This window comes from Ambystoma mexicanum, chromosome 1p (assembly GCF_040938575.1).
Source record: "Ambystoma mexicanum isolate Mex_15411 chromosome 1p, UKY_AmexF1_1, whole genome shotgun sequence".
Lineage (NCBI taxonomy): Eukaryota > Metazoa > Chordata > Amphibia > Caudata > Ambystomatidae > Ambystoma > Ambystoma mexicanum.
In genome coordinates this window covers 757,864,174-757,888,771 of record NC_090921.1, presented here as the reverse complement: position 1 = coordinate 757,888,771, position 24,598 = coordinate 757,864,174, and the positions used below count along the sequence as shown (strand labels likewise).

Here is a 24,598-nt window from a genome sequence, read left to right as displayed (position 1 = left end):
CCCCCATTTTCTGCCATAATTCTACTGGAAGCCATTCGGACCTGGGGATTTCCCAGACTGGAGTCCAGACATGGCATCCATCACTTCCTCTTCTGTAATTTCTTTATCCAATAGGGCTTGCTGCTCAGCGTTGAGTGGGAAGGGTAATCCCCTCCAGGACTAAGTTGTTTATGGGGGAGGTGGGTGCCCCGTATAGGTTGGTGTAGTAAGTGGCAAAGCCTTCCGTTATGTCATGGTCTAATACTACTGGCTCTGAGCCAGTTGTGTTGAGTCGTCTAACATGGGTGTGCCCTTCATCTCTGCATTCCAGCGATGCTAGCACCTTGCTGGCTTTGTCCCCTGCCTCGTACACTCTAGCACGCAATGCTCTGTGTGCTTGCTTAGCGTTGTCCAGAGCTATATTATGAAGTTTTTTTGCTAACACTAGAGCTCAGTGTGTCCCGGGGGCATCCAGATTTAGGTGGGCCTCTTCGGCTTGTTTTACCTGCAACTCTGCCTCGCGGACTGTGGGGAGGTGTTTCTTTTTATGTGCCATGGTCCAGGAGATTATTTCGCCTCTTGGCACCTTCTTTTAGGTTTCCCACAGCACTTCCGGGTCAGCTACAGTCCCTGTGTTCAATTCAAAGTATGCTTTGGTCATTTCCTGGAGCGTGTCTACCAGCTCTGGGAATCCCAAATAATAATTATTTAAGCGCCAGCAGGGAGGGGGAATTGGCCTGGATGTGCCGAGTTCCATTACCAGGGGAGAGTGGTCTGATATTCCTCTGGGAAGTAAGTATGCCTTGTGTGCTTTGTGCAGGTCTGTTGCCGGGAGAAAGAAGTAGTCTAGCCTTGATAGCGAGGTGTGGGCACCAGAGTGGTAGGAGTATTCTCTTCCCTCATAGTGTAAATCCCACCACACGTCCCGCATACCTAGGGCGCCGGCAAATGTGGCCAGTTCTGTGCTTGTGGCGTGGTTCCTACTGCATAGGTGTGATCGGTTTAGGTCTATGCTCACAACTTCATTTAAGTCCCCTCCTAAGATCATGACGTCGGATGTGTCTCTGGCCATTAGGGGGGCAATATCAGTGAGTAGCGAGGATAGCAGGGTTGGTGATGCGTAGACTGCTATTAATGCGATGGATTGTTCCCAAAGTGCCCCTAGGTATAATCTGCCGCTTGTGTCCTGGGTGACATTGGTTAGGTGAAAGGGGAGTTTCTTGTTTATCAATATCAGTACCCCGCGGAAGCCCATAGTGAAGCATGCATGTATTGCTGTTCGGTAGTTTGTACGTTTAAATAGGGTACAGTTGGTGCTTGTCGGGTGTTTCGTTCAGGAACACCACGTCTGGCATGTGCCTATTCAGGAGTTGTTTGACTAGTCGACGTTTGATCCCGCTCCCCAGACCATTAACGTTCCGGGTCATCAGTTACCAGTGTCGCCATGGGCGGCCATGGTCATCGAAAATGGGAGTCTGGTGTATCGCTGCATTTGTCCCTAGAGATATTCCTGTGCTACCCACGTTCCATCAAGACGTGTCGGCACATATAGGCATTGATTCTCATGGTGCAAAACATTGCCTCTGAGGAAGTAATGTTTGTGTGTCACAGCCTTGTCTTTGAATTGTAGTGTTCGCCCTGCTTGATAGACCCAATGAAAAAAAATAACATTCCCATGTAACCTATGGGAAGAAACAGCTGAAAAACAACCTGAGCTCCCCCCACCCCTCCCTATACTCCACCCCAACACGAAGTACCTGTCGCCCAAATATTGCCGACACTCAGAACTTGAGCGTCAGTCTAAACTTGATTTCCAACAAGTTATTTATCCCAAAGTTACTGCCTGTAGCAGGCCCCAACAGGCAGGTGTTGAAAGGTAAGTGAGAACAGGGAGGTTAGGGAAAGAGCAAGAGAGCGGATTAGACAGAGGAGAGTGGGAAAGGGGGCATGTAGGGGAAGGACCCATCCCGGATCTCTCCCACCTGCACCGTCTATGAACTACCTTTGCGTTGGTTTGGGATCATACACCCAAATGGTGGATCTGGGAACTCTGTCTTTGTGCTGCTCCCATCCGCCTTAATCCACAGGGCTGGATCGTATCAGATTCAACGTTCATCTTGGTTTGCTGCTGGTTCCGGAGCCTCCAGACCTTGAGCTTCAGGGTTTCTCCCCGGAGGGACCCGATTCGGTCTAGACGGGAACTCCTCCCTGTCTTGCGGTCCAGTCGCCCTCGATGTGAGCTTCAGCCCACTTCCAGGCCTCCTGTGGGTAGGTGAAGTGTACCGTGGTCCCTTTGTGGTAGACCTTGAGCTGTGCCGGAAACAGTAGCCCGTATTTCACATTCATGAGGGATGGTTGCCTTTTAAGTGTCTCAAATGATTGCCTTGCTCTTTGGACCTCCCGGGTGTAGTCGGGAAAGAATGCAATCCGTGATCCACTATGGGTAATTGACCCTTTCGTGCGAGACATTTGGAGGAGCGCGTCTCTGTCCCTGTAGTTGAGCAATTTGGCAATTACTGTCCTTGGTGGTGCACCTGGAACTGGTCTTCCTGAGGGCATCCTATGGGCTCTTTCCACTGAGAAGAATTTGGAGAAGGAATGTGGCGCGAAGATGTCCGTCAGCCATTGCTCTAGAATTAGTTCCATGCTGTGCCCTTCTTCCCCTTCCGGCAGCCCGAGAATGCACACATTGTTGTGCCGCATTCTTCCCTCTCCTTCATCCACTTTGGTTTCTAGGGTTTTCAGGCGGTTCATTGCTTGTGCAAGTTGTTGGTGGATGCCTCTGATGTTGTCCTCTGCTCTGGAGATACGCTGTTCCACTTCCCCTGTTCGCGAGGTAAGCTTCTGGAGATCATACCGTAGAAAGGTATACTGTCCATCTTGATCTCCATCGAGGAGCGAGAGCTGGCTATGGCGGCCATCACATCCTGGAGCGAGAGGGGTTCTTCTTCCATGGGGGATGTTGGCCTTGTTGTATGGCTCGTCAGTGCTGGCGACCGCATATTGATCCATGCTACTCTGCATTGACATTTGCTTTTGCTTATCCTTGCCCATTTTGTGGGTTGTGTGGGACCCGGGTTCTATTGCTGTGGAGCCAGGCTTTGCTGTAGCTGATTCTTCGTTATGCCGATTCAGGATTGCAAATCTTTGATCAGTCTCTCCCGGTTATGCTCCGTCACTGCTTTTGGTGACTGTTATTGCTGGTCACCAGTGTCTCCGTTCACTACCGGTGCTTGGTTAGGTACACGTTGCCATTGTGTTAGCTTTATTTCTCTTTGGTAGCACCCAGGACTAGCGTGGTGTTACAGAGACCAAGCTGGCCCACCACCCTCATCAGGTGTCGTGGGTCACATGCAGCTAGGTCCGTCAACCCCTCTCTGATCTTATAGTGGCACCTTTGTGGTGTTAGCGTTCCTTGTGTTAGGCCGGTGGTGGTGAGATACTGGCCCCTCACCTTGCCCCTCGTTTATATGTTGGCTGTGAGGTCGGATGGCTCCTCTGCGTCCTGTGTCTGGCTGGTTTCCAAAATCTCACAGGGCTCTTACTTGTCAGTTCTTCAGCAGGCCAAAGCTGGGGGAAGCCTCCCAGCCCAGAGCTTAGCCAGTGCAATGGTCGGGAGCTCTTTGTATTGTTCCTGCCACATGTGATCCTGGTGCGGCACTCTGTTGCTTCCCAGCTCATTTAAGGGCCAACTTTCACATCCCACCAACAGCCACTCTGCGATTTCTCTGCCCATTTGTTCCAGCGTTAAGTGTCACCACAGTGCCCTGGGAGTCGGTGGATTCTATGTGGTGCAGTGATTCTTTGTTAGGAGGGTTTCGTCGGTGTGGGGGGAGGGAGGTGCACTTACTGTATCTTCCGGCATCCGTGTCAGCTCCGCTCTGACCAGCATGCCTGAGGCCAGTACACAGTCCCCGCTGTAAGCTTCTCTCCCCGTTCTCCAACCCATGGATGGGTATGCTGCTGGGCCAACCGCGGGCTCGGCGTGTTGTGGTTTTTGGAGCCGGGCCTCGTTGGTCTGGGGGGTCTGCGGCAGTGGCGCCGGTTGATCCTCTGGTTGTGGTGTATAGTCCGCTGGCCGCCGGAAAAGCAGATCTCCCCGGGGGCTTGTAACGCTCACCTGATTCCCACGGAGGCGCAGGTTTTGGCAGGAAGGTGTCTGTGACTGAAAGTGATGTGCAGGACTCGATTGGCTTCTGGGGTCGAACCTCTTCGCTCTGTGTGTCGAACTCGAAGAGTGAGGTTTCTGCAGGTGAAAGAATATGGGGGTTAATGGCCTGGGTTGTTGAATGTCCCCCTCTCTCTCCCCAGCTTTTCTGTAGAGCCCCCCCAGGTCAACGTGCTCACCTTAGATAGGTGAATGCTGGGCTCTCCATCTGCGTCTGGTGCAGGGTGCCGTTGCCAGTTCCTTCACTGGTGAAACATTGGCCTCTTGAATTCAGAGGATGGTTACCGTCGTTATCTGCACGAGCGGTGAGTTTCTGGACACCTTTTGTCTTTATAGTCTTTAAATGCGTGGCACGTTAATATTGAAGACTCTGTATAATGCTTTTCCCTTATGTATTGCAGGACTCTCGGGATGGAAGATGGAGTGAAGCGCCTGGAAATTCGTAAGTATGGCAAGCGCTCTAACTGTCTCTTTCCTTGCAGCTTAGTTCGTGTTAAAGGGACGCCGGAGTATTCGCAGGCGTTTTATTGCGACGAGCGTGATGGGCGTGAGTAAATACCTGCTTAATGTCTTTTTCTTTTGTCTTTCAGATGTTGGTTTGCAGCGCCGGAGTCAGCGGAATGCTAGTAAGTTTTAACTATACTTTGTCTTCTCAGGCGGCGATGCAGAATGAAGAAATCCGGAATTCACGGCGTGCCGGTAAGTATAACCATTCTTTGTCTTTGCAGGCGAAGGTGCAGCGTGAAGACACGGCCGCTGCTGATGGATCAGGTGAGAAAGCACTGTGTGTAGAGTTTGTCTTGCTAACCTGTTGTTTCTTGTCTTTTGCAGGTGCTGATGTTGACTGTATACAGGAATGGTAAGTATAATTCTTGCAGGTTCAGGATCGAAAGAGGAAAGGCTGGAACAGACTCGGCGAGCGTTCTGCTGCAGATGCAGAATAACGCGAAGCACGTTTCATCTATCGGGTGTGGTTTAAATAGCCTTGGAGTGATGAGGCGTCTTCTTCCACGGCCCCGTCTAGGTAAGAAAAGAGTTCCAGTTTCCAGAAGAGTTCCAGTGCTGTATCCAGGGAGTGGAGCTGCCCCACCCAGGTAAGAAAGTAGTTCCTGTTCACAGAGGGCTTCTAAGTGGCTGGTAAGTAAGCAGCATGGTCTGCTGCAGGTAAGTCCACCCAAGCATTCTCACACCAATTATGAGCCCGGCGCTTCCAGTGCCGGGACCGATGGTTTTGATGAGCCTGGTGCCACCGGCGCCAGGACAGGGTCCAAAAGGTCCCAGTAGGGACCGGCTGGTGCCTAGGATTAGGGGCCTGCTTCCAAGGACGTTGGGCTGGTCCTGGCTCTTTGGAAACAGTGATCATGACAGGGCTGTCCACTTAATCATCCGCCTGCTCTGTGTGTGCCCCCTTGGTCTCTCCCTGCGCATAGTACCTCCCTGGGTGGGATCCGGGTGCTCAGGGCCTGTTCAGTATGGCAGCTCCCAACAGGCATCGGGAGTTATTGACCATGTCCTACGAGGCGGGGTCTTGGAGAGGTGACTGTTCCTGTCGTCGCCGTTGGTCCGCTGTTAGAGGTGGCTGCTTACACCTCCTTTCTAGTAGTCTCACCACCGCTTCCCAGCGACTCATGGTCTCCAGAGCTCGCCTGCGAGGGTACGTGCTTATTTTCTTTCCTTACGATCCGTTCTGTTGCAGTTCTGCAGTTTGCCCCGACCTGGTCTCGGGGTGTCTTTGTTGGCCTCTTCCTTTGTGCTCAGGGAGAGCTCCACAACTTCCGTCTGTGCCGCTGCATCGGGGATTCACTGCTCCGCGCCGTCTGGGTCTCACAGAGCGGCTGTTGTTTTCAGATGCAGTCCATTTTGAAGCGCGCGCATGTGAATCATGTTGCGGCAAACTCGGTCTGCAGCTGCCTCATGCCCTCTGAATTCAGCCAGTTCTTTCCTTATACCTTTCCAACACGAAAATCAGGATATTTGCTCCAGGATGTATTCGGCGCCTGCAGGAGCTGACGGGGCTCACATCCTCATTGTTCGCTAGCAGGCCACGCCCCCCTTTTTTCCTTTATTAATAGGTTTTGATTTAAGCAATAAGCTCTGAGCGCAGGTATTGCCACTTCAGTTAATGCCCCAGGGCTAACGAAGGCCCCGGGGCATTACCTGAAGTGGTAATGCTCCCCCTGCTCGGGGCTTATTGCTATTAGTACCCTGGCCCGTAAGACTGGGGTACTAAAAGCATTTTTGTTTCTGTTCCGAAACACACTGGCATTTCAGAACAGAAAAAAACATGTTAAGAAAATGGCTGTCGGGAAAACGGTCAGTTTTCCCTCTTTGAAAAAGTAAACAAAGAATGCCCACCATGAAAACGGGGGAAGGGACTACATGCAGTCCCTTCTCCTTCCGTGGCGCCCATTACAAAAAGTAAACAAAAAAAAATGGCTGCCATTGAAAGGATTGAAGGCACTACATGTAGTCTCTTCGTCCTTTCAATGACGGCCTGTCGCAGATCGGGAGCTGACGTGCTGTGGACAGAAGTGTTCCCAGCATGTCCGCTCCCGAAATTGACTTTAAAGAAGTTAAGTAGGGGTAGGGAGTGGGGCAGGAATTCTGTGAATGGGGGAGGAGGGTGTGGTCGGGGGACCACACTTCCTCGTTCCCAGGTGGGGGAAGACGGTGGCCCCCAGCTGTGAGGTGGCTTGGTGAAGGGGATTACCACTGGTAATGCCCCGATTCCGAACCTTCTCATTGGCTGCCAATGGCATGGTCATTGTATAAGTAATGTATTTTAATTGTATTAATTTTATATTTATGTATTCTAAATCAACGTGAGTTTTAAAAGGTTTATTTAACCATACAACACAAAAAAAGTTTTACTAATTATTTAGAAGAGGAGCTACCTTTTTTTATCTATGTAAATATCTTTCTCTATCTCTCTTTTTGGCCGGCTATATGATTCACATTGTATTCCCATTCTATGAGAAATTTCACCATGTCCGGCTTTTTACTACGTCTACTGCATGTTGGTCCTTAACATCAATTAACGCATCTGCACTTCATTTGCTCAGTGCTATAGCCATGGACAGAGCGGACACATCTGCTGCAAGCCCTTATTCCTAACAAAGCACCATGGAGAAAATGGACTTCACTTTATCTTAACTTGGCTGATTAATTATAAAACAACAATGCCAACTTTGCACACACTTTCGGCTTCTCTCCAGCCTCACTTAGGTGTCAATTCGCTCCTTAAAATGGCTTCCGATTATGTGTTCAGACTTGACTCCACTTTATGAAAACCATCCTATCTTGGCTGTGTATGGTATAAATTACCAACTGTTTGCACAGTCACTTGTATTATTGCTATTTGGCACTTTCATATACAGTGCCATAGGCTCCCATTAAGCACTATGCTTTATCACTAGATTTTGCATTTGTTTGTGGAGTCACACAATGTGGCAACTATTCTTCGTCGAGCAATTGATTTTGTTGTACAGTAATGAAAACATGAATGTACATGATTTGGCTGGTTTAGGTATTTTTTTTAGCAACGTCTGGTCTAGGCTTGGTGTTTCACTGTACAGCTGTCCTTCAGCTTTGAATAACATAACATGGTGACCAGATTTCATCTAGGGCCAAGTTGAAAGAACTGACTGACTTTGAGATGATGGGTATTTTAATACATCTGGCTTCTGGTTATAAATTGTTGGTACTTTGCCAATTTGTCAAATTTCTAATTTTATTCTTGCTTGTTTTTTTTGGACCTGAATCAGCCTTTTATTTTTAAATTACATAATTGGTTTTCCTTGTTCTTTGAAATCCAAGAGTGGCTGTGATGTTTGTTTGCAAGTTTACTTATAAACTGTCAACTAATGTTTGAAGAAACACTGGACTGTGGTGTGATACAAGTCTAGGCAAAGCTTCTTCCAAAACCTCTGCTTATCCTTGTACTACTTTAGCTCAGGATAAGTGAACCTATACATGCATTGGTAGATGGGGGACATCCAACAGACAGTGCTATTTTGCCGGTGTTTTCTGTCCATGACTGTATTGTTTTTAGGTAATTTCCTTTAGGATCCATGGGCTTTTGATTGTTTTTTAGCCTCTTCCATTTCATGGGTTTACAGTGGTGAAATTAGCATTACTTGACTACATGATTCCCTGTCCTGACGGGATTATTAGGAGTGTAGCTTCAGTTTCACTGTGCAGTTGTAGATGGCTGTACACATTGTTGATTGGCTATAGGATTCATAAAAGTGAATAGCAGACTAAGATGCTAGGACTATATTCATCTTCATTATTCCAAATACTAGGGGCTGACCGTTTGATTGTAGTATTTGTTATGGGTATCTGGTGAATCGATCGATGGACTTTCCATTGAATTACCTTCCATCGAGGGATTTGCATTGAATTAATATGCATTTAATGCATGATTTTAAAGGGTTAATTTTTTGGGGAGTTTTAAAGGGTAAAAGATGGGGGGTTGGGAGGAGATCCACACCCCCATGAAAAATACATTTAAAAAAAATGCATTTGATGCTACTATTTTCGATGCAAAACCTTTGATGGAAGGGACCCTCAATGGAAAATATTTGATGCCATAAACCTTTGCAATGCTCCTGGTATCACTATACGAGAGAGAATATGCATAAATACTAAATAAAGATGTGGTCGCATTGGTTGTGGTTCTGTTCATTAGTATAAAGAGGCACTATTTTGCAAGTGAATATGCTAGTTATAGTGATAAAACTGTTTAGATGAGATATTGATAAGATCTTACGTTATTCACACAAGGGTAATAAAAATTGGTACCTAAATGTTCTGTGGGTAGCACCACAAGAGTTCTGCTGCCCAATAGTAAACCTGTTGCGTGCTCGGGTAGAGGTTTCACTTGCAATTAAGCTCAGAGTTCCTACTATCTCTGGAGCCTTGTCTCCCTTCCCTTTCACAAACTCTGCTCCAAGTGGGTATTTTATACAGCCTGTGGGGATGGATGTTCGTCTCTGGCAAGCAGGTTATGACGGAAGTCATGACTGGAGCTTTGTTAACCCAAATATAAAGCAGGTTCAACTGACGGGTTAAGTTTCTGTAGGCCATTGTAATGTTTCTTAGGAAATGGAAGCATCAGTGAGAATTTACATAAGGATGTGGATCATGTAATCATGTTTTGTATTGATTTCATTTTTTAAGACCACACGTTTTTTTTAGAGACACTGGATTTACAATGGTACCAGTTAGAGATTACAAAGACTATCAGTCTGATTGGACAGATGAATGTGACCTTCACCTGGTGAACCTGAATCTGTATAAAAGGAGGTTTCTAGAGATGTTTCTAGAGGTGATTCTTAACAGATCCTCTGGAATACATACCCAGTGCAGTCTTTTGTTGAAGGTGATGCCATTGCATATCAATCTGCTAGATTTCAGTGCTTGGCTAGGCAGTCGGGCTTTTGACAGACAACACAACGGTCTTGTATTAGTCTAGCAAATATGGGTTGGAGGTACCCTGGATGTTTGCAGTGTTGTCAAAGGTCATACCGCGGTTATATACATGTGATCAATCGGTCCAAGTGTCAGCCATATGTCTTCCTTGAAAGAAAAGATCACTGCATATTCTGTAAGCAGAGATTTTGAAGATTGTCACAAATGGGAATACTTGATTCTGATGTTTGTTAATCTGCTTAGAATCACATGCTGTGCATAGGTCCGACATCCAGTGGTCACTGCGGAGTATTGCATTTTGTTTTTCGTAGTCGAAAAGGGGACGTCGACTAGGCGTGTCTGAAACACTATCCCTATAGTGACGTGCGTTGTACCCACAATCCCTCACGCGTCGAGGTCCCTCAGATTGTTTTTTTCCGCCCAGCTTCTGGTCGCCTTCACGCGGAGCTCCTCGAGAGACATTGCAACCCTCGACCTTTGGTCGTTTCTTCTACGAAGATTAATACAGCACTCCCTCGACGCAGTGTAGCTGTTCTCCGCCGAGCAAAATCGTCGACGGAGGGTCGAGCGGAGGAAATCTTCAGCGCTGCCGAACACGTGGCCTGGCCTCGCTGGCCACTTACAGTAGGGAGAGTGGGGTCGTGGGACATCTCTGGGTCTTTCTGAGAATGCCTTTCACTTTCCCCTTCCTTTCCCTGGGGGTGTTTATCGCGATTTATTGCCTCTGCTATGGAGAGGACACCATTTAGGTTTTGCCCACTTTGTAAAGGCAAATTCACTTGGAAGGACAAGCACTCACGGTGTAACCGCTGCTTGCCCCTCGATCACAAAGAGGAAGGGTGCGCGGCTTGTCGGCTTCTGAAGCCTAAAACTCTAAAAGACCGTAGGGTTAAAAGGTGGGCGGCCTACGCGATGTCGAAGGCCGAAGGTTCACCCGCCGCTGCTACCACCGACAGTGACGAGGAACGCGATGACACGACCTCCGCCACGGAAGTCGAAACCCCCTCTAAGGAGCGCTTACGCGCTTCGTCGTCTGTCCCCGGCCCCGACGGGCTCGGCTCACGCCCTGCTTATGGGGATGAACACCCCGGCGACACTGACGCACACAAAGATTCACATAAAGATAAGCACACAACCCATGGCTCTTCTTCGTCTAAGTCGAAGAGAGCTTCGGCGCCCAAGGAGACGCAGGTTCCACCGGCGGCCTCCTCGGACCGTTCGGGTTCGAAGCCCCTCTCGCAACCGCAGCCGCGACCTGCGACTGGGCTTTCGGCAAACAAGGGCGCCACCACCAAACCACCGGCCGGTGCGCATCAACAGAAGGCGCATACCGCCGTACACCGCTCGATACCCATAGCGTCGAAAACTCAAGCTTCCGCCGACAAGAATGTCGCCGATAGCTTAGCCAGGATCGTTGTAGCCGACGCCCAAAAGCGTACGCCGAAAATTTCGTCGAGCGTTACGCATAGATCAAAGGATACGCCGAAAACACCCGAAGGAAAGCAGGGATTACCCCCTTCAGTCAGGGAGTCTCCCTACACACCTGAGGGTTTTGAGGAGGGCGACGGGACACTTTCCTCGACGCTTTGGGAGAGGTCGAGCCATTTCGAGGTAGACAACTCGAGTTTTCCCCCGCTAGACCGCTCTGGGGTACCCCATGAAACTATGGAGAGACTCCACCTCTGTATGGAGAGGATGGAAAAGTTTATGAGTACCCAAGCCCCTCTAACTCTCAGAAGAACTAGAGAAGGGCCTCAAGACGACCCCAGAGCCAAAAAACCGAGGCTGGTCGATCCCCTGCTGGACACAGCCTCAGACTTCCAAGACGTATATGACCTCACTGGGGAGGAACAATACTTCGAAGAAGAAGATGATTTCATGGACAACGAAGGACAGAACCAGGAGGAATGTCTAGAAGACAGAACAGACATTATAGAAGAAGGCTTCGGGATTAGCCCAGGAGAAGGACCTTCGCACCCCTGGCAATCACCATCAGTGTGTTCCGACACTGATGCCCTAAATCTAACTCCTCCGGATAATTCTCCAGTTAGGAACACGTCTCCAATAGACGATCAGCCTACTTTCAATGCACTGTTGCGCAGAGCAGCAGCGCATTTCGAACTGGACACGGGAGAACTCTCTCCAGAATTAGACTTTGTAGAAAGAGTCATTAAAGAAAAACCCCCGGTCAGCCAGACCATTCCTCTCCTCGCTTCAGTTAAAAGGAGGATCACCCCGTCGCTGTCCACTCCCGCTTTGATCAGAGGGGTCAATCCACGGATTGAGAAACTTTTCGCTCCTTCACCCTCAGACCCGCTCTACATTAGAGGACATTCCATACCGGACTCCCTAGTTGTATCTAATACTAGAAAGAGGGCAGGGGTACCACTTTCCACCAGTGAGGCACCCCCTGACAAGGAGGGCAAGAGGCTATATGCCCTTGCAAAAAGAGTTACTTCCTCGGCTGCCTTCTCAGCAAGAATTGCCAACAACAATTCCTTGCTTGCGAGCTACGCAGACGCGCAGTGGACCAAACTGCGCAAAGACGCAGAGGAAGCACCGGAGCCTTTACGTACACAACCTACTGTCGACTATTGGCGAAGGAACACAAGTGAACCAGAGCATTGTAAAAAACTCTCTGGACGCGGCAGAAACAGCAGGACGTTCCCTGGTACAAGGAATACTCCTAAAGCGCCATGTATGGCTGCGCAACTCAGGCTTTAAACCGGAGACACAGGCGTCTTTAATAAATAAACCTGTCGAGGACGCTAACCTCTTCGGAAAAGCGGTAGATGAAGCCCTAGAGATGGCCAAAAAAGAGTTCGACACTATCTAGACTCTTGACCAGATCTCTAAGCCCACTACCAGACGCGGCTATGGCAACAAGCGCTTTTTTCGTGGCCAACGGCAACAACAACAAGGTCAGCATCAGCAATACCCTGCCACCAATTACCAAGCCAATAGTGGGCAGTACAGCCAAAGAGGCCAACGCCGGGGCAAAGGGAGAGGTCGGGGATCCACCCCCAGAGGCTCCCAAGCCCCCAACAACTCCAAGTGACGCGAAGATTCGCGTCCCCTCCCATGCAACACCGGTCGGGGGCCGGATAACATCCTTTCTTCCTGCATGGGAGGAGATAACGTCAGACCGTTGGGTACTTTCCACCGTAGCCCACGGATACTGTATCGAATTCAACAGTTCCCCATCCTACAAACCCCCGAGGGGACGACGGTTGACGCCGGAACATCTTGCCATCCTTCTTCAAGAAGTACAACAACTGCTGGAAAAAGGAGCCATAGAGGTCGTGCCTCTATCTCAGGTAACGGAAGGTATTTATTCAGTGTACTTCCTTGTACCCAAAAAGGATCTAACCATGCGCCCTGTATTAGATCTGCGCCCAGCGAACAAGTTTATCAAACCCCAAAAGTTTTGTATGGTGACCTTACAGGAGGTGATCCCGCTGCTTTCGCAGGGAGATTACATGACAACATTGGACATGAAAGATGCATACTTTCATATTTCAATGTTGCCAGCGCACAGAAAATACCTAAGGTTCATGATAGAGGGCAAACACTACCAGTTCAAGGTGCTACCCTTCGGTATAGCTTCAGCACCAAGGGTATTCACAAAGGTACTGGCAGTGGCTGCGGCCCACCTGCGCAGGTTGTCCATCCCAGTTTACCCTTACCTCGACGACTGGCTCATAACAGGGGACTCTTACGAAACATGTTTCTCCAATACCCAAAAGACGGTAGACCTTTTGTTCCAACTGGGCTTCTCCATCAACGAAAAGAAGTCCAGTCTAGACCCCAGTCAAATCAAACAATTCCTAGGGGCTCTAATTCAAACAAGGGACGGCCTCGTCTTCCCCTCCAAAGAGAGGGTCCAAAACATGCTGTTTCAGATCCCCCAATATGTGACCGGCCGAGAGGTGACGGTACGCAAAGCAATGCGCTTGCTAGGAATGATGGCGTCGTGTATTTATTTGGTACCTCACGCGCGCCTGCGCATGCGCCCAATGCAAGAGTGGCTCAACAGCCAGTGGTGTCAGGCCAGCGGACAATGGGACGATCTAGTGGTGGTCTCGCAGGCCTTGGTTCTCTCGCTACAGTGGTGGACAAAGGGGAACATGGAAAAAGGAAAACCCTTTGCCACACCCGCGGCGGAAGCCACTCTAACCACAGACGCATCCCTCACAGGATGGGGTGCTCACCTATCCCATCAGACTGCTCACGGAGTGTGGACTCCGAACGTAGCATCCAAACACATCAATCTACTGGAGCTACTAGCAGTATTCAAGGCGCTAAAAGCCTTCCAAAAACACCTACAAGGCAAGACAGTAATGGTCCTTACGGACAGCACTACAGCCATGTACTACATCAACAAGCAGGGGGGCACCCACTCTCCAGGCTTGTCCAAACTGTCCCAGAATATATGGAAGTGGGCTCTCAAACAGGACATGTTCCTACTGTCACTACATGTACCCGGGGAACTCAATCTGCTGGCAGACAGACTCAGCAGAGATTTCCCTCTGCCCGAAGAGTACGAATGGCGTCTACACGAAGACATCGTCTTCGACGTCTTCACACAATGGGGATTCCCAGAAATAGACCTGTTCGCAACCCTGGAGAACTCTCAATGCCTAAGTTACGCCTCCAGGTACCCCCAGAACCAATCCAAGGGGAACGGTCTATCGATGCAATGGTCAGGGAAATTTGTTTACGCTTTTCCCCCGACTCCCCTTCTCAACAAGGTGGTGCACAAGATGCACCAGGAACAAGTGACCATGATACTGGTGGCCCCAATGTGGGCCCGACAGCCATGGTTCGCTCACTTGATGGAGATGTCTCTATCTCCCCCAGTAAAACTCCCCTGCCCGTACAACATGCTATCTCAGAACAAGGGCAGGACTCTGCACCCATGCCCCCAGAACATGAATTTAGCAGCTTGGCTCCTGAAATCATAGAGTTCGGACATCTACAACTCCCGCAAAGATGCATGGACATCCTCAGGGAAGCCAGAAAACCGAACACTCGCCACTGCTATTCTAGCAAGTGGAAGAGATTTGTCATCTGGTGCAGGAGTAAAAGCATCAACCCTATTGACTGCTCTCCCACACATGTGGTACTATACCTGACCCATCTCTTGGATTCAGGCCTAGTGTTTAACTCCATTAAAGTCCACCTAGCGGCACTTTCTGCATACACCACCTCCCAACTCAAAGTGTCGTGGTGGAGGATCCCAGTTATAAAGACATTCATGGAGGGAGTAAAGAGAATACACCCCCCGATAGCTAACCCTGCTCCCGGATGGGACCTTAATGTGGTACTTACCAGACTCATGGGCTCTCCATTCGAACCCATGCACAAAGCATCCCTTAAACACCTTACTCTTAAGACTGCTTTTTTAATAGCTATCACCTCCATCAGGAGAGTAAGTGAACTTCAGGCTCTTTCTATTCTAGACCCCTTTGTTACAGTTCACAAAGATAAAGTGGTTCTACGCACTCACCCTAGGTTTGCTCCGAAATTTATTTCTAAATTCCACGTAAACCAGTCTATAGAACTACCAACGTTCTTTCAAAATCCTTCCAATTTGGGAGAAAGGACTCTGCACACACTTGATGTACGCAGGGCGGTCATGTTCTACACGGAAAGAACCCGACCATTGAGGAAGACTAATCAGTTCTTCGTCTCGGTGGCAGCAGGAAGAGAAGGAGATGCGGTTTCAAAATCCACTATTTCTAGATGGATTGTTCAATGCATCACTCTCTGCTATACTCTTGCTAAGAGAGAACTACCCTTTAAGCCAAGAGCACACTCTACTCGAGGCACGGGGGCATCCATAGCATTCATTGCAAATGTTCCCCTTGAGTCCATCTGCAAAGCGGCTACCTGGAGTTCTGTGCACACCTTTACAAAACACTACTGTCTAGATACACACTCTAGATCTGACTCCCAGGTGGGACAGGCAGTATTACGACACCTTTTCTCTACTGTTCCTTCTCATAACCCACCGCCAACTCCGGGTACTGCTCGCTAGTCTATGCACAGCATGTGATTCTAAGCAGATTAACAAACATCAGAAGAGAATGCATTACTTACCGTAAAAGCATTTCTGATGGTTGTATCTGCTTAGATTCACATGCGCCCACCCTTCCTCCCCGCTCGGATGGAAGGAACATAGACTTCCTTTATATATCTCTCTCTCTTTCTGTACTCACTCACGTCTAAGAAGGCTCCCTCAGGGCAGAAAAAATACAAACAGAGGGACCTCGACGCGTGAGGGATTGTGGGTACAACGCACGTCACTATAGGGATAGTGTTTCAGACACGCCTAGTCGACGTCCCCTTTTCGACTACGAAAAACAAAATGCAATACTCCGCAGTGACCACTGGATGTCGGACCTATGCACAGCATGTGAATCTAAGCAGATACAACCATCAGAAATGCTTTTACGGTAAGTAATGCATTCTCTTATTAGATGTTCAAAGGTGAAGACAACCCGATTTGTTAGAGGCTGACTAAAGCAAATTCTGAAACTGCATCTCCAGGGACCACCATCTGCAGGCTGGTTCAATGAAGAACAGAGTAGCAGCAGCATTGGAAACATAACATTGTCCTACAGCATTCGAAATTAAGGAGCGCTGGGAGTTATTTTTAGTTGCGGTTTGTGGCCTAGAAAAGCCTGGTTAGCTTGACACCAACAGCTAATAGAAGCTATTTCTGGCTCCTCGGGCAAACTAATACCAAACAAACACACATGTGATTGTAACTCTGTTTGGGACAATCTATAAATAAACAATAGGACACATCTATATGATATTTAAAGCATAATGAGTCATAAATAGAGAAAATATTAGGTTTGCATATCATGTGGAAGTTCGATTTGTAGATCTTTGTACTAGCTTTTCGTTCCCCAGTGGTTGCTCCTGGTCACTCGTTAATGCTGAATAACCAGTATGTGCTTTTAACTCATGTTTATCCAATCTGAATTTGATCCCTGTTGTATAAAGTTTAATGATCCATTCATATGGACTAATGTAGGTGGCATTTATTTTGGACATGTCAGCAAGGACAGTGCCTGAAATAGTTTACCTTTTTTAATTTATATTGGTGACAATATGGTGCTTGGAACTAATCTTTTGTTCTGAAGCTGGTATTCAGTCTTTAACAGAATCAGGATAGCGGTCTACCAGTGTTTTTCCAAAACCCACTGAAGGCAGCTAAAAGGTCTTTCCTACATCAGTGTGACATTTGTCTGGAAAGGACTAAGGTGTTCAGACATTGTGATAAATTGCTTGTGTTCTATACCAATCCGACAAAGTACATTATATTGAGGCATGGAATAAGCTACATGGAATGATGACTGTATAATAAGCTATGAAAAAGCCAATAGAATGACCGCTCACTAGGTAAATCAGACTTATTTAGCAGAATTGCACTCCAGAAAATGTGCAAGGCAGCTTACATGTCGGAACGTACAGGTGTTCAGAAAGCATTACTTTCTGGATACAATGCGAAAAGCTGTAAGTGGACCTGGCAGTGCAAATTTGAATGGGTGGCCCTTTACAGGACTCTGTAGCAAGCATGACCAGTAGGCTCCTCTGTGGGGCCTAGGCGTGGTCCCTTAAATTACTCACTGGCAGCAATCACTGGACCTTATTGCTTACTGCTATGCAAATGCTCTTTAATAGTTGGAAACATGATGTATTTCCAGCTCTGAAGAACTGTGTGCACAACATTATCTGTATCCCTGCTGACCGTTAATGCTCATAGAAAATTGAGTAAACCAACAGCAACAAAAAGTAAATTGGAGATGGTATGGCATGGCCACAGTTTACAATTCTGGGTGTAACAGTGGCTATATTGGAGACTGCTAATGCTGGGTTTAATGGAAATTGACTGTGATATGCCAAATGGGCATATTAATTGTGCATGATGGAATCCAGCAATTATGTGCAAAGTCAGCATATTGGTAACTGGTTCTTATGTAAACTGGAAATGTGTTAACATGTGTTAAAATGTGTTAACAGGGCAAAGTGAAAACCGGAAATAAAACAATGAATAATTCTGCACTTACAGCATACTTGAAAGAAATATATTTGAAAGAAAAATATTATATATGTGGATTTAATGTGAGCCGGTGGCAGCATTCTCCCTTTCATGAAGAATGGAATGGAGCTTTTCCATTTCCTCCATCGGGCCCAATGCTTGTAATGTTGGACGACTGGACGTCAGAAATTGGGGTATCTGAGTCACTGCTGATCAACGCATTTCCAGTAGATAGTATTTGTTGTGTTTGGAGGTCTTGGTAGAACAGTAATTTCAGCGAATTTTTGCCTTGGTAAATGTTTTTTGAGGAATCTGTGCAAAAACGATCGGGGTACATTTTAGTTTGCTGCACAACATGCTGGTGAGTATTTTCATAAGCCAGAGGTTTTGATTTATAGCTTGGTAAAGATCTCTGAGTGCTCACTGTTCACCACTCTGTTGCAGGCCGGGGTGGAGACACTGTGAAGGCAATCTGCAAAAGCTCTGGAGCCAAAGTAGTTTGTGACCGTGAACCTGGAGATTGCAAGCTGGCCCTTACCAGGCTCATCACTGTGACTGGATCCGAAAAGGAGGTGAAGATGGCCAAGGTGGGTGTCTGGCAATTGTCTGAGGAGCGGGCCATAATGTTTCGAGCACACTCATTGATTGTCCAAAGACGTCCTTGTAGTTGCAGCACTCTATTAATGTGCTCATCTGCATCGAACTTGAATATATTTGAAAGACTTGGTGCATAGCCTGACGTCAATGTTAAATTACTACAGAACACGAGTCTATTATTTATTCAACGCTTTTATTCTCTTCATGGGGGAACAGTAGAAGAAACACTTGACAGGTTGTGGGATTACACTAAAGGAAAAGGCTAATTGGTAACCCGGTCAGTATGGGGGAGCGAAGTATACGTGTACACAGTTCTAATCTAGAAGGACCTAGTGTCCTTAGATCAGTCTCCAAGTTTCTGGTCTATTGAGCAAATTCCCGGGGCGTCTCATCCAGAAAATGTCTTTTGATTAACAGTCTCAAGGAATTTAAAGTGTTCCTGGCTTATGCTGCAACATAGGATGGCACCCTAAGCAGGCTCCTGGCACCTATCTAATTGATATGTCATTTATAACACGCCTGTACACAAGTGTTTCAAAGTGCGACAAGACAAGGAAGACGGTGGGAGGACAAGACAAATAATCTTACTAGGCCCTGTGTCATTCAGATTGTACAAGTACGACAACACAAAGTGCAGGGGGGAGGGAGAAGGTGGAAGTGCCAGGGAGAGGGTCAGGGTGGGTTGGGGAGAGTTCAATCAGGGCAGCATTGCTCCGAGTGAATGCAGCCAGGGCAGCGCAGCTTGCAAGGAGAAAGTGGATTGTAGGGTTAGTCACAGCCCCAAAGTGCCCGGTAGGCCCGGAGGCAGTGCAGGTGAGACAGGAGCCTGGTACCCAGTGACATTCTGAGGGTAGCCAAGCAACCAGTCAGCGAAGCAGACAGGGAGGGACACCGAGACATTCCGGGACTCTAGGTGGTCTGGCTCAAGTTTGAGGAGCAGGGAGGCCATTCCAGAGGGAAGCACCTGCAGAGGCGAGATCCAACCCCCTACTCTGTCTAGAAAAGTATCTGACCCACGGAGTCAGATGCTTTGCAAGTTACTAGTTAGCCTTGCAACCAACGCACCAACTCTCTGGAATGCCATCTAAATGCCATCTAAACTGCCACACCACTGACCTGCTTCTGCTTCCTTTCATGGACTCAATGATTGTCTGGTTCCTTCTCTCATTTACCTTTGGCCTGGGATTTGGCTGGTGTTGCATGGGTCTCTCTCTCCCTCTCGTTCTCTCTCTCTCGTTCTGTCATCTAAATTCGTTTAACATTTTGCCTTTTTCCAATCAGACTTTGTGCTCAAATGAGTCGCTGTCCTCTTGGAATTAAGGAGCATCCTTAGCAGATGGCATATCTCTTCTCATTCTTTCTATTTCAGCACATATTTGCTTTCTTGTAAGGATTTGCAAGCCTTAATTCCTCCCTACGACCCGGTCCCTGTTCCACTCTGATCTGAAGTGTGCCTATCGCAGATATGCTCTGATTTGCCAGTAATGCTGCTGCTAGAATCCGGAATAAGCAGCAGGGTTGCATTCTCATTAGAACATTCCTTTCCGCTCTGTAAGGGCATGGTTTGGGAAACCCTGACATACCCCTGGCTGGCATCACTAGAGCTTTCTGGCTACCTTTTTAGTACATGTAATGGGACCTAAAAAGGAAGATTATTTTGGTGGTAGTAGTCTGGGCAACTAGGAGAGATGGGTGAATGGACTCTGGACATTCCTCCCTATACCACATCCAGTGGACGTAACACTAAGCAGGTGGATCCCCTAGCCCCTGGAGTCCCCAGGCCCTCTGGAAGGCACTCTCAACTGGACTGTTGCACCAGATAAACCTCTGGATGAGTGGGAGGAACCTGTCTACAAACAAGTAAACTAACATCTTTTTTCCATGCCTCCTTCATTTTTATGCATGTGTCCTTCTTTGCTGCATCTACTTTCCCTCCCAGATTAGGTATAAGTAGCTAATCGCCCCCGCCAGCATGCTAAAATATTACATAGTGTCAAAGGACTGTTGGTGTCGGCTCTTTACCAGAGATTTTCCAATGCTCCAGACAAAGGTTAATAATTGTGGCCTACATAGCATAGAGTGGGTATCGTGTTCTCAGCTTTTGGCCCCTCTATCTTGAGCTGAATGGCCGATCCACCTCAATTTGTCTACCATTAAGTGATGAAAATGAGTATTTTCATTAGCCCTGATGGATGTCCAGTGTATGAGAGCAAACATGTATACCTCAGTGTTGTTGCCATTCTTTACATGTGTGCTCTTCAAATTATGTCATGATATTCTTTGTCGACTCCATGTATAGCTTTGCAGTAATAACTATAGTTTGCTTAATTGGATACATTTATTTTAGGGTGTAATTGTTTTTGAAGGAAGTTGTATGGCTTTCCTGTCCCCTTGTTGGATAGTAAATGTTAAATGAAACACACTGGTTAGTGAGTTAGTTCAAGCAGGGCAGTATGTGTAGTTTCCATAATCTGAACATGCAAGGTCAAAGTTTTGAAGAGCACATTATGCTATATTTTCACCACGCGTTTCTACAAATGGTTGGTAATGTTTTTGCTAGCTCCTTGTATTTTAGGTGCTCTTTTCACTTGGTTGTGCTTGAAGGATGTGTTCTGTTGTCTGTTAGATTTGGTGAAACCAGTTTACATTTGGAGGGAAATGGTTTATCCCTTCACCTGGCTGTAAAAAGATGGGAGTGCTGCAGAGAAGGGTGATACCTGGTGCGTTCTGAAGGAATAAAAAAAATGATGACAAAGCTCTGGAAACCCTTGTGACCATAGTTGGCTAGCCATGCCATTACAGAAGGGGAAAGTCCATATGCTTATCTAAATGTATCACATCTGCACAGAGCTTTCCAACAGATATTTCCAATTTTGCTAGTGGAGCTTTTTACTGGAGTTACCTCCTTTGTGGTGGTAGGAAGGAAGACTCCTTGCATTTTTGTTTTTCTTTAACAATATGAGCTGGATTGTTCAGCAAGTTGTATGTGACCTTCAGAATCATTGTGCTGCCAAATGTCTTGAGTGTGTCATACTCTCCTTATGTTACTTGTAAACTGACAGCCTATCTTCTTTATTGGAATATCAGGGCACTTGTATGAAAGGTCCCCTCATCTTTCTGAAACTATATACATGGTGTATGTATTGGTGTCTACACAGCTCTTACTACTTAAACATTTCAAGTTTACCAATGACAAGTTTATCCTCTCGCCATGGCTTTTCAACCAATACCTGGCAACTCTCGCTTACTGCATCTCAATGTTCTGCTAAACCTTCCAGTGCTATGCTGACGACACCCAACTCATTTTCAGGCTTCCTTCAGCCTCCACTCCTTCCCTCATCTCCGATTGTCTAATCGCCATTCAAAATTGCTGTGCCGCCAATGATCTAGGTCTAAATACCAACAAGACTGAGATCTTCCTTATTGGTGCGCAATCTCCATCCTTTCCTCTCACTCTCTGGCCGGCCTCCCTTGGCCCTCCTCCCACCCCCACCTGCGCGGCTAAGAACCTTGGGGTTATCTTTGACTCTAAACTTACCTTCTCAGCACACATCTCTGATGTCTCCAAAAAATCGAACTTTTTACTTCACCTCCTTCTAGGTACTCGGCCTTTCCTCTCCTTCCCTCAAAAGCTCACTGTCTCCCAAGCTCTGGTTCTTTACAGACTGGATTACTGTAACAGCCTCTTTCTAAATCTACCTGCCTCCACTCTCTGCCCTCTGCAACTAATCCAGAACAGGACTTCAAGGCTTGTCCTTGGCCTCAAGCCCTAGGATCGTATCTCTCCAGCCTTGAAATCCCTTCATTGGCTCCCAGTGGTTGCAAGGATTAAATTTAAAACCCTATGCATTGTCCACAAGGCTTTCTGGGGACTGGGTCCAAAATACCTTCAACTATCCCTCCGTAAATACCTCCCCTCTCGAGCCCTTTGCTCTTCTACTTTTAACTCTCTCGGGGTTAGTCGTTTTGCAAAGAAACGAGCTGGGGATAGATCTGTCTTCGTCTGGTGCCTCCCTTTGGAACAGCCTCCCGGCCGCCTTGAAACTTGAGGAAAAACCTCTTTGGTTCCGGAAACTTCTCTAGACCTTCCTCTTTGCCTCTGCCCCCCTTCTCCCCTGTTGATCTGTTTCTTCTCATGGCGTTGTGCCCCTGGCCACCCTCTGTTCTTTCGGGCCCAGGTACCTGCTCACCCTGCCACCCTCCTGCACTGCCTCCAGGCCACCATCTGCATTAGGGTTCTGTATCTGTACCCATACAGTCCCCCTCCCACGTTTCTTCTGCACTTATCAGATATCTTTCTGACTAACTTTCACCTGCCACTTGCTGGCTGCACCACCATGGTTTAAAGCCCTTATTTATTCTATTTAATATTTATTTATCTTTTCTCTCCTCTGCTTCGCAACTTTCCACCCCCCCCCCCCCCTTTCCTTGCTCTTTGTTAAGCAGAAACCTGTGCAGTTCCCTTAGGGACCACTGCAAAAGGCTTAAGACTACAGGTGTTGGCAGTAAACCCAATTGGTAGCAGTCTGTACCACCCAGATTTACCTGGTAGCTGTGGCTGAGCAGCCAGACTTCTCTCGAAGAGTTAGACAGTATATAGAGTACACAAGATGGGTACCAAAATACAGTAGTACAAGCAAACACTGACCAGAGCTTTGGTATCAAGTATATAATTATTTATTTAAAGACACACTTAGAAACACTCTAGCACTATTATTATAAGTAAGTTCAAAAACACAGTCACTATTATTATATATACATCCCTTATTCCTTATTAGACACGTCTTAGTTAACACCACTTATTTCCAGACAGAGGTGAGCGCTTAACTAAAGATGGCACTCCAATAAGTTTAAGAAAAAGGGAGGGAAAAGGCAGAAATTAGGAACAGCACACAACACAATCCTTTAGAAGCACTCAGCAAGGCTGGAAAGTCAGTCTACTTGTGAGCAAAAAAAAAGTTCAGAGGCCAGGCTCCCTCTTGGAGAGAGTAGAACACCAATGCGCCCAAGATCACAGTTTAAAAGGCTTGGAAAGTCTTGCAGAGAGTTCAGAAAGGTTCAGTTTAGAAAACTTTAGTTAGCCAGCCTAGGGCCAACCCAAGTGGTAGGTTGAGGCTTTAAGAGTCACCCCACACAGACTGTTGCGAGGGAGGCCAGGCGGACACAGTACCTTTTAAAGTGGAGAGGATCCTCCAGTGGGGGCAGTTGTTCCTGGCAGCGGGTGCAAGTCGCGGCATCGTCCAGAGGAAGAGATGATCTCGACGTGGAGGAAAGCTGAAGGTTGTTGCACTGCCAGGGAAGAAACCAACCGCGGAGTTCTCCGGTAAAAAGGTACTACCCTTTTTATTCGCGGTAGTGGAAAAACGTGGTATTCCGGTTGCCGGGGTGCTTGGCCACAAGATGATCCGGGAAGGCGAAAAGGCGGGCAAACTGGTTATCCCCACCAGTCAAAGGAAGAAGACTCTTCGGGATGAAGATCTCCTCTGTCGTTGGAAGAAGTGGTGAGTCGGTTCAGCAGGGCTCCACCGGTGGTGTCATCGTTGCAGGTCGGCTCAGCTTCTCCCTCTTCGGATTCTTTGGTCCTGTGGCGACGTCTGAAGTCCCAGTCCCCAAAGCCCTGCTTTTATGCGGACAACCCCCATTCATCAGTCCTAGCTGTCACTCAAACATGGTAAGTGGTGAGCCGGGCGGCTCACCACTGGGCCAATCACACAAGAGTGCGACTTGAGTTGGCGAGGCAACTCGATCCAGGGTGCCTAAACCCCCTCCCGCACCCCCTGTGGGACCCAGACAGAGTGGCACCACTTTTGGAGGCTTCTGTGGAGAAGCCCGCCAGAAAGTGGAGCAAAGGGCTCGACTTGGGTTGGAGTCACAGAAGCGAACACAAACGCCATTTTGGAACCGAGTTCTGGCAAAAAATACCAACTGGTGAATTAATATTAAATAAATAAACCGGCAGTATGTTTGAGGCTGTGTTAAAAAGTATTAGCCCCGAACAATGGGAAAATCCATTAGGAATATATTCGAGGTTGAATATAAAAAGTAGTATCCACTGCCACCAGCCAAAACTCGCTCAGGGGGGACTAGACAGTGTCCCCTCGAACAACAGACCCAGGGGCAATCGAATTGCCCCTACCAGTACGCCCACAATATGATGGTTTTTACTGGTTCTGTTCACAATTTAGGACTAGTAAAGCCAATGGGGACTTTACATGCCCTGGGAGACAGTAGTCAGTCCCAGGGTACGGAGTCTGTTTAAGGGGTCAATATGACACCCCTGTGTTACGACACGGAGGGTGCTGTGTAACACACATACCAAAAACACATGAAGCCCTATGGAGTAAAAGACCCCATAGCCCATAAAACAC

The 24,598-nt window shown here is 47.6% G+C and overlaps 1 protein-coding gene across 6 annotated transcripts in view; it reads left to right on the top strand.

Annotated features, from left to right (window-relative positions):
- Window positions 1-24,598, top strand: part of TDRKH (tudor and KH domain containing) — a 2,163,439-nt gene that overhangs the window by 541,956 nt on the left and 1,596,885 nt on the right. For all 6 annotated transcript variants that reach the window (XM_069650772.1, XM_069650762.1, XM_069650739.1 and 3 more), the window contains one exon: window positions 18,078-18,220. In XM_069650772.1, the coding sequence (XP_069506873.1) occupies window positions 18,078-18,220 (143 nt within the window). The remainder of the gene's footprint in view (window positions 1-18,077; window positions 18,221-24,598) is intronic.